The sequence below is a fragment of the Tupaia chinensis genome, unplaced genomic scaffold, assembly GCF_000334495.1.
Source record: "Tupaia chinensis unplaced genomic scaffold, TupChi_1.0 Scaffold000407_4, whole genome shotgun sequence".
In the NCBI taxonomy this organism is placed as follows: domain Eukaryota; kingdom Metazoa; phylum Chordata; class Mammalia; order Scandentia; family Tupaiidae; genus Tupaia; species Tupaia belangeri.
The window spans coordinates 4,369,735-4,379,786 of NW_006159912.1; the positions used below are offsets into that span (position 1 = coordinate 4,369,735).

A 10,052-nucleotide genomic window follows, 5' to 3' on the forward strand; every position below is an offset into this window, starting at 1 on the left:
TCTTTCCCTCTAGACAATATTAGCAGGATCTTCCAAAAGTTAATAGAAAAAGGTGTATTATAAAATAACCATGAGGCCAGCAGGTGATGCAGTGGTAAGGACTCTGGACTCCCATGTGGCCAACTGTGGTTCAAGTCCCAGACCTGGTGGCTCTCTCTCTCTCTCTCTGTCCCTCTCTGGTTAAATTAAAACAAATAAATAAATAGTTAGATAATTCTTTTTAAAAAAATAATAATACCTTCCTGAAGAAACAAAAAAAAAATTTTTTAAATAACCATGGCAGGGCCAGCAGGTTGCATGGTGGTTAAGGACGCTGGACTTCCCACATGGCCGACTGTGGTTCGAGTCCTGGAACTGCAGGCTTGCTTTCTCACTTTCCCTCCTCTCACTCTTAAAAAAATTGCTGGTCAAATTTAAATAAATAAAGTTAAATAAAATAATCCTTTTAAAAACAATTAAAAATAACCATGGAGCAGGCCCTACTATCTAGTGGTTGAAAGGTAGATCCCACGAGGCCGTCAACTCAGTTTGAATCCTGCCTCAGCAGCTTCATGTCAGGCATGTGCAACATGTGTGCCCCAAATCCTGACAAGATGAAGAAATGAAGAAGAAATTGCAGTGTGACCACATCCCACTGGAACTGCTTTCTCCCCTCTCTGTCTGTCTTTCTCTGGGGGAGTGCATGTGCTCTCTGGAAAATAAAAAAATAGCAATGAGGGGCCAGCAGATGGCATGGTGATTAAGGGTGCTGGGCTCCCACATGGCCAAGCATGGTTCAAGTCCCAGACTTGGGGGTTTGTTTTCTCACTCCCTCTCTCTCTCTGCCCTGCTCTGGTCAAATTAAAATAAATAAACAAAGTTAAATAAAATCATCTTTTAAAAAAATAGCAATAGAAGAAATAACTATGCACGGATTCAAAATATTTTTACATTAAAATAACTTGTGCTTTAATTCTATTTTCCACGAGCTTTCTGAAGTTCCCCCTACATATCAGTCTAAATAATTCTTTTTTTTTGGGGGGGGGAGGTTTTTGCTATAGGGCACATGCGCTCACCAGAAAGAGAGAGAGAGACAGAGAGATAGAAAGCGAGAAATCACCCCCAAGGGGGATGGCCATGCTGCAATCCCTTCTCTTCCATTCTCCTCTCGGGATCTTGGGCACGCACACACATGTGCCCGGCGTGAGTTTAAGTCACTGGGTCCGGGACTTGAACCGTGTCGACTACGTGGGAGTCCGGCGACACAGCCATTACACTAACTGCTGGTCCCAAGTCTAAATAATTCTTAATGATCAGCTTCTAGGCCGACAACTCTAACCTAGACCCTTGTTTTGAAACTCAAACTCACTACCAGACAGATAATAATCTGGATTTACTTACGAAAACACTCTCAGAAAAACTGACCAGGATTGCTATTTATTAGGCTGAAGCCTAATCAATTGTATTGTACCTTCCCTGGAGAAAGTCTGAACAAAAAAAGGTAGGGGAGAACAGGTAACTGTAGAAATACATACAACAGAGAGTGACAATAGCATACAACCCCAGTGACCATCCAAGGTGGAGGAGAAGGAGTTTTGGCTAGAGACTGTATTACCTGGCCTGCTCCCCACGCAGAATGTGAGAGACGAAGCTACCTCAGCCAAGAGACCATGAAAAGGATAACTAAATCCACTCATACAAATTCCATACTTGGTAAACAATCTCCTAAAATAATATTTGCCTTCCTAAGCAGTGGGGTTGTAGCTGGAAGGAGATATGAAGTCTGTGCATGTTTGATTTTTGTTTTTAGGCTCAAAGATAGGAAAACACAGTTGTATGCCAATTTAAAGGAAGTAAATAACTGACAAAGAAAAGTCACTGAGAACAAAAGAGGAGATGGAATCCAAAGCAAAAGTGGAAGGACAGATCTTTGAATCAGGAAGGCAACCATGAGCAAAGATGAAGTAAGATACTAGAGTGGCTGTGTAGTTTCTCAGTGAAGAATGTGCGTAACAGAAAGAGAAAAAGAAAAGAAAAGAGCAGGACAGTACTGGACCGGACCAGAAGGCAGGCTTTTTACTGTACCATACTACTTCATGCCTTCAGACAACAAGTCATACTCTAATGAGAAAACCTGGCTGAATTTAGAGTTAGGAATTCTCTAAATCAAGTATATGAAATAATAATTATCCTTTGAAAACTACTTTAGGTTGTGTAAAGCTTTGCTGGATTCGAAATACTGACACATTTTTTTCTTTAAAGAAATATTTAACTTTTATTTATTTACTTATTTTAATTTGACCAAAGAAGGACACAGTGAGAGAAAGAGAGAGAGAGAGAAAGTGAAGCAAGCTATCAGGTTCAGGACTCAAACCATGGTTGGCCACATGTAAGTCTAGTGCCCTTAACCACCACGCCACCTGCCGGCCCCGAAATACTCCCACATTTAAATATTATGAACTAGAGACCAGCACAGTTGGTGTAATGGCTATGATGCTGGACTCCCATGTAGCTGACCACACGGTTCAAGTCCTGATCCTGGTGGCTTAAATTCATACCAGGAGCGTGTGCATGCGTGCATGCCCAAGATCCTGAGAGGAGAATGGAGGAGAAAGGGATTGCAGCATGGCCATCCTCCCCGAGGGATGATTTCTCAGTTTTTGTCTCTCTGTCTTTCAGGCGGGCACATGCATCCTATAACAAAAATCTCTCAAAAAAAAAAAAAAGTTATGTACTGTGTGGTTCTTGTTCAGATCCTGATTCAACCAAACCAATGCAAAGACTCTTAGGAAATGGGTACTACATTATTATTATTGTTAAGAGTTATAATGGCACTACGTTATAAAAGAAAACGTCCATATATTTAAAAATGTGAGAGTATGTAGGAGTAGAATAACATGATGCCTGGAACTTGCATCAAAATATTTCAGGGTAGGCCCTGCTGTCTAGTGGTTAAGGGAGCTGGATCCTACATAGTTGACCATGGTTCAAATCCTAGCCTTAGAGGCTTGGAAACCACTCCACGCATTACGTGACCAAAATCTCAGTTAGATGAAGAAATGGAGGAGAGAGAGGGCACTATGGCATGACTGCACCCCATTAGGGGTTGCTTTCTCCCTCTCTCTCAACACACACATTCTCTGATCATTGAAAAAAAAATACATAAATAAAAATTAGGGAACGAAAAAGGGATATATGGAACAAATGTAATTATCTTGATAATTACTGAATCTGGGTGAAAGCAAACGTGGGGAGTCTGTGTATCATCTTTCTTTGTATACTTTTTTCTACTTTTCTGAGACTGAGTTTTCATAGTAAAAATTTCAACTTTTTTTTGGGTATCTGAATATAAGGAAAAAAACCTTTTTAATATATCATTAGCATACCACTCCCTGGTCATCCAGGTCTTTATGCTAGGAGAAAAATGTCTATACGACAATGTTGTTAATGACACTATGAGATATTTTTAAATTAAATTTTGAAGTAAATTTCAAAGTATAGTTTTACATCATGGCATTGTCTCTAACACAAAAGTTACTTTTTAAGGGTCAGCAGGTGGCATGCTGATTAAGGAGCTTGACTTCCACATGGCCAACTGCGATTCGAGCCCCGATCATAACAGCTTGTTTTCTCACTTTCTCTCTCTCTCTCTCTCTGTGAGTGCATGTCCCCTGTATCAAATTAAAAACTAATAATAAATACAATTAAATAAATCATCCTTTTTGAAAATAAAGGCTAGGGGCCAGCAGGTGGCATGGTGGTTAAGGGTGCTGGATTCCCACATGGCCAACCACAGTTCAAGTCCTGGGCCTGGTTGTTTGCTTTCTCACTTCTCTCTCTCTCTTTCTGTCCCTCTCTAGTCAAATTTAAAAATAAATAAATAAATGGGTAAATAAAGTTTGAAAAAATTTAAAATAAAATAAAATAAAATAAAATAATAAAGGCTAAATAGTACTAAAAAAAAAAAATTACTTTTTAGAAACTCCCTTCAAGGGGCCAGCAGGTGGCATGGTGCTTGAGGCGCTGGACTCCCACGTGGCAGAACGCGCACGTGGCCTGGAGGCTTGAAAATCACTCTAGGTTCATTCCTGCCCCAAATCCCAGGACAATGGAGAAGGTTGCTATACACCCATTCCCCCTGGAGGAGGGTGACTTCTCATATTCTCTTTTACTTTCTCTCTCCAGCAAGCATGTGCTCCCAAAAAAACCTTAAAAAAAAAAAAGCGGGGAGATAGGGACCTGGCAGGTGACATGGTGGTTAAAGCACTGGACTCCCACATGGCTAATCGTGATTCAATTACTAGACCTGGCGGCTTTCTCTGTCTCTAGTGAGCGTATGTGGTATATAAGAAGTTAAAAACAGTAATAATAACATTTAATTTAATTTTAAAAATTGGGGAAAGAAAAAAACTCCTTTCAAATTCCCAAGCGATTGTGTAGGGAGTGACTATCATACTGTGCTGGAAGATGGGGGTAAAATATGGACATTGCAGCCCCTCACCAAGAAAAAAACTGCAAATGAGTTACATACATACACACTGCTATTACTAACTCTAGAGTTTTGTTAATTTTTGATAAATTATTAGGCAGTCTAAAGATCAGACAAAAAAAAGCAAATTATAACCATTACATAGATGAAGAGTGACTACCACTATTTTGAAAACCTTAATAATCCAAAAAAAAATCCAGAGATCTCAATCTCTTTCTTCTAAGACATTTAATATAAGTTAAAAAAAAAAAAACTTAAAGATTAAATCTGTATTAAGACTACATACACTCTCAATGCAAAAAGGCCTACAGAACCAGGGAACATTTATTTTTACCTACGTCACAGAATGTAACCAGTTAATGAGCTAAAACTAGCAACATCTCTCCAACATCTCTTCTTTTTACTACAAATGATCAATGTTTATAATCTTAACAAGGACAAAGCATTTGAGTATTCAATTCTACTTACCCCAAAGGTTTTGGCTTGTGCGTATCTAAGGAGTGCAACTGACATCTCTTGTTCTTCTTACTTTTTGGAATAGCATCTATCATGTCATTTAGTTTGGACCTAATTAAAAAGAAACCATTAAAGGTTCCATTAATATTCACCTCTTTCTAATTTTAAAAAATACTACTGCTGAGCCGGCATTTGGCATGGTGGTTTAAAGGCACTGGATTCCCAAATGGTCGACTGCAGTTCAAGTCCCAGACGTGGTGGCTTGCTTTCTCACTTTCCCTTTCTACCTCTGTCTGGTCAAATTAAAAAATGATAATAATGAATCCAATTAAATAAATAATTCTTGGGGACCAGTAGTTGACATAATGGCTATATCGCTAGATTCCCATGTAGTCGGCTGAGGTTCAAGCCCTGGACATGGTGGCTTAAACTCATGCCAGCCACATGTGCATGTGTGCCCAAGATCCTGAGAGGAGAATGGAGAAAGGATTGCGTCATGGCCATGCCCCCTGAGGGGTGATTTCTCGCTTTCTGTCTCTGTCTCTCTCTCTCTTTCTAGCGAGCACATGCACCCTATAGCAAAAACCTCTCCAAAAAAAAAAGACAGTAACAAATGCAATTAAATACATAATTCTTGGGGACCAGCAGTTGGCATAATGGCTATGTCACTGGACTCCCATGTAGTCGGTGACGGTTTGAGTCCCAGACCCAGTGGCTTAAACTCACTCCAGGCACGTGTACATGTGTGGCCAAGATACCGAGAGGAGAATGGAGGAGAAGGGATTGTGGTGTGGCTGTCCTGCCTGAGGGGTGATTTCTCGCTTTCTGTCTCTGTCTCTCTGGAAAGTGCATGCGCCCCATAGCAAAAACCTCTCCGAAAAAATAAATAAATAAAAATTAATTAATTAATTAATTCTTTTTAAATATATACTTACTGTTTTTAGGGAGAAGTATATTTAAAATATTATAGATACAATCATCTACCCTGAAAATTTCTCATCTATTCTAACCCCAAAAGATTCTGTACACATGTCTTGCCTCTCTATTCCCAGCCAGCCAATCAAAATGTTGAAAGAGCCATGCTCTAGTCAACGTAACTTTTTCCTTCAACTGTATCAGTCTCACACACCCTTGTATTCTCCCAGTATCTAGCACTAAGTACTTTGTAAGTGACTATCTGACTCTCAACTACTCTATCTAAATGCATAATATCCTTTCTACCTCACTCAGAGAAAAATAAGGAACCATCTGCAGAAATTTTATACAAGTATAGAATTTGTTCCAGTATTATCTACACCTCACATCCAATTAATCAGAAAGCCCACCAACTGTAACTTTTAAATTTATCTGGAATCAAATCATGTACCACCTCCATTATCATCATTTCTGTTCAACACACCAACCTCTAAATCAACTGCAGTGGCTGGCTTCCCAAATGGCGCCCTTGCTAATACACTTTTCCCTTTACTATAGGCTCTGCTCAGCAGCTAGAGTGATCTTTTTAAAACATACATCAGGTTATATCATTCTTCTGTTCAAAAACCACCTAATGCTTCTTTTCTCAGGCATGGTAAAAGTCCAGAGTTCCTACCACTCTTCCAAATACAGAAGCCTAGAATTTGGCATTCAGATCTCTTCTCTTTTCCTATTTATACTTACTAAATGATACAAATTAATAGCTCTAGGACAGACCTCTCTGAACTCCACCTGGACGTTCAATTGGTATTTCAAAGTTAACATATCCACAAGTGAGCTCTGCAAAGCTACTCCTAAGAAAATGGAAACCTATTCTTAGAACAGAAATGGAAACCTAATGGTCTAGTCTTTAGACCGCAAATCTAAGAATCATCCTTAATACTCTCCCCCACAATCTATCCAAAATTCTTGCTGGGTCATTTCTTTTCTTTTTTTCCCCAGTCTTTCATATAATTTTATTTTCTCCCTTCAACCATAATCTGATATCCAAATTTTGTCTTAACTGGTGGGTCTGTAGACACAGGTTTATCCATCTCACTGACTGGCAAGGCAAGTGCTGCTTCTTGAAATGGTCCCACCATGGACCCTCTGGTCATCCAACCCCAGTCACCCCCTTGCCTGGCTTCATCTTCAACATATTGCATGGCCACTTCATCGAATCTCATTCCAGACTTTAACTTTTCCATGGCCTCCATAATTTTGCTGTGCTTTCCACATAGAATGTGCCTGACCTTTATTGCACTGCCATCACCTTTGGGACCCTGAGCCTTCTTATTAGCACTATCATTCTCAGATGCTGCTCCCTCTTTACACCTGTTTCCAGAACCACTTTTTCCTTTGGGTGGCATCTTCAAGACTTGCCGATGAACCCTTGCTGGATCATTTCTCAAAATACAGCCACCATTTCTCACCATCCCCATGGCCACCACTCTGGTCAAAGACATCACATCTTTCCCATGAATCACTAAATTGCCTGCTTCCACTCCTGCCCCTGCACCTGCCCTTCACTTTATTTTCAAAGCGGTCAACGTTAAGCCACACTTCAAGTCCCACTATGCCACTTTGCTCCAAACCCTCCCAACAACTTCTACCTCACTCAGAGAAAAACCAGAAGACTTCTAGACCCACAAGGCTCTACATGATTGGACCTTCTATCATTCCCCTATTACTGCTCCTTTATTCATCTGGCTCCAGTCACAATGGCTTCCTTGCTGTTTCTCAAACATGCCAAGAAAACACCAACTTCTGAATTTTTACTTACCCAAACCTTCTCTATCTTCCTTCAGCTGTCTACATCGTTCGCTCACTCACATTACTCACACCTATGTTCAATGTCATTTTATCAAAGAGCCTTCCCTACCACCCTTCTTCGTATTAATTCTGCTTACCCATTCTCTATCTCCCTTACTGGTTTTCTTTTTAAGTTATTATACCTGGCGAATTATATATTTGCTACCTGTCTATCCACATATGAGAGCAGAAATTTCATATCCACTAGCACATAGAAGCTACTCAATAAAATTGTTGAACTGGACCCTATCTTTGCCCCAAACAAATTTAGGACTTAAAAAATAAGAAGCTGCCACTTTCACCAAACTGTTTAAAAATTTAACAAACCCAGAGGCCAACAGTGGAATGGTGGTTAAAGGCACTGGACTTCTGCATGGTTGACCATGGTTTGGGTCCCAGACCTGGCAGCTTGCTTTCTTACTTCCCCTTGCAACCAACCCCCTCTCTGTCTCTTCTGGTAAAATTAAAATAATAATAATAATAATAAACAAACTTAAATAAAAATTTTTTTTTGAAAATTGACAAATCCATTTCTCCCTCTAATTAACTGTACTTACCCATGTACATAAAATAATGTATAAAGCTTCTTTGCATCAGTCATACAGCTTCGAGTTACAGATAGGACTCCCTTGGGCCCTACTGTCAGGGGTTCAAGTGCAGGATTTCCAGACTCTACAAGCTGAGAAAAGAGGCGCTCGACACTACGACGACAACCAACACATGGGACAAGCTGAGAAAGCGCACTCAAAACTTCACGTGATGTCACCACCATGGCAATACTCAGATCTTGTTGCTTAAGCATACTATGTCGCTGAGAAAAGAGAAAAAGACAAATGAAGAAGAGTCCTGAAGAAAGACTTAAAATTACTTTTTTTTTTTTTGGAGAGGATTTTGCTATAGGGCGCATGCGCTCGCCAGACAGACAGAGCAAGACAGAGAGACAGAAAGCGAGAAATCACCCCCCAGGGGGGATGGCCACGCTGCAATCCCTTCTCTTCTGTTCTCCTCTCAGGATCTTGGGCATGCACACACACGCGTCGGTGTGAGTTTTAAGCCACTGGGTCCAGGACGCGAACCACGGTCGACTACATGGGAGTCCAGCGACATAGCCATTACACTAACTGCTGGTCCCAGACTTAAAATTACTTTACACTATTGGTTCTTGTGCAGTTAAGTAAAACCTGGGCAGGGCTTACCAATTCTATCTGCAACTGAGTCAGAAAGGCAATTGTTCAGTCTTGCCTATATTGTATTGAATTGACTCCACAAACCCCATTCTAGAATGAACGGGATAAAAACTTTAGTCTGGATATCAGGGCTAAGTAGTATGAGTCCCAGTATAACAAAAAGAAGCCCTGAACCTGGAAATTTAGGGCCCATTTGGTGAGAACAACCACTTAAAAAGAAAGAACAAGAGAAGAAAGAATAAAACACAATGCAAACTTAAACATGTCTTCTTTTCAACTTCTAACAGCCTAATATTTAGTTATAAGAGTCGCGTTAAAGCCAGCAGGTGGTATGGTGGTTAAGGCACTATATCCCATGTGGCCAACTTCCTAGTTCGAATTTTGGACATGGTGGCCTAAAAAACAAACTCGATATGCATACACGTGTGGCCCAAATGATCCCAAGAGAAGAAAAGGGATGTGGATGGCCATCCACCCCGGGGGGTGCTTTCTCACTTTCCCTTCCTCTCTCTGGTGAGAACACATGTCCTATGCAAAAAAAAAAAAAAGTTAGGATGGTGATCATGTATAGTAATAATTCTTAACCTGGAGATAAGGACAAGTGTTATAGCTTAGTGGAAGAGAACAATACCTATCTTACCTATGGAGGAGCTTGCAGTGAATAATATGCTGGTGCACATAAATATTATCTGTTGGTTATGACAAAGTAGAAAAATAATTGAGGGGGGCCAGCAGGTGGTGTTAAGGGACTGAACTCCCATGTGGCCAACCGTGGTTCAAGTCCTGGACTGGGTAGCTTGACCAGAGAGAGCGCAAGAAAGAAAGGGAAAGTTCCAAGTTCTCAAAGGTAAGTCATATACCCTTTCAAAAACAAGGAAGGGGAACCAGCAGTTAGCGTAATGGCTATGTCGCTAGACTCCCACGTAGTCGACCGCAGTGAGCGTCCTGGACCTGGTGGCTTGAAACTCACACTGAGTACGTGTGCATGCATGCCCAAGATCCCAAGAGGAGAATGGAGGAGAAGGGACTGCGGTGTGGCCATCCCCCCTGGGGGGTGATTTCTCACTTTCTATCTCTCTGTCTCTGTCTGTCTGTCTGGCACACGCCCTATAGCAAAAACATCTCAAAAAAAAAAAAAAAAAAAAAACAAGGAAGGATTCGTCCCTCCGGGGGGC

At 40.7% G+C, this 10,052-nt stretch overlaps 1 protein-coding gene and 1 pseudogene across 5 annotated transcripts in view; both read right to left on the minus strand.

Annotated features, from left to right (window-relative positions):
* Positions 1-10,052, minus strand: part of GGNBP2 (gametogenetin binding protein 2) — a 68,161-nt gene that overhangs the window by 19,756 nt on the left and 38,353 nt on the right. For all 5 annotated transcript variants that reach the window (XM_006154450.2, XM_006154449.2, XM_006154447.2 and 2 more), the window contains exons 3-4: positions 8,248-8,501; positions 4,937-5,035 (exon numbers count right to left, since the gene is read on the minus strand). In XM_006154450.2, the coding sequence (XP_006154512.1) occupies positions 4,937-5,035; positions 8,248-8,501 (353 nt within the window). The remainder of the gene's footprint in view (positions 1-4,936; positions 5,036-8,247; positions 8,502-10,052) is intronic.
* LOC114008878 (peptidyl-prolyl cis-trans isomerase NIMA-interacting 4 pseudogene) lies at positions 6,143-8,018 on the minus strand (annotated as a pseudogene).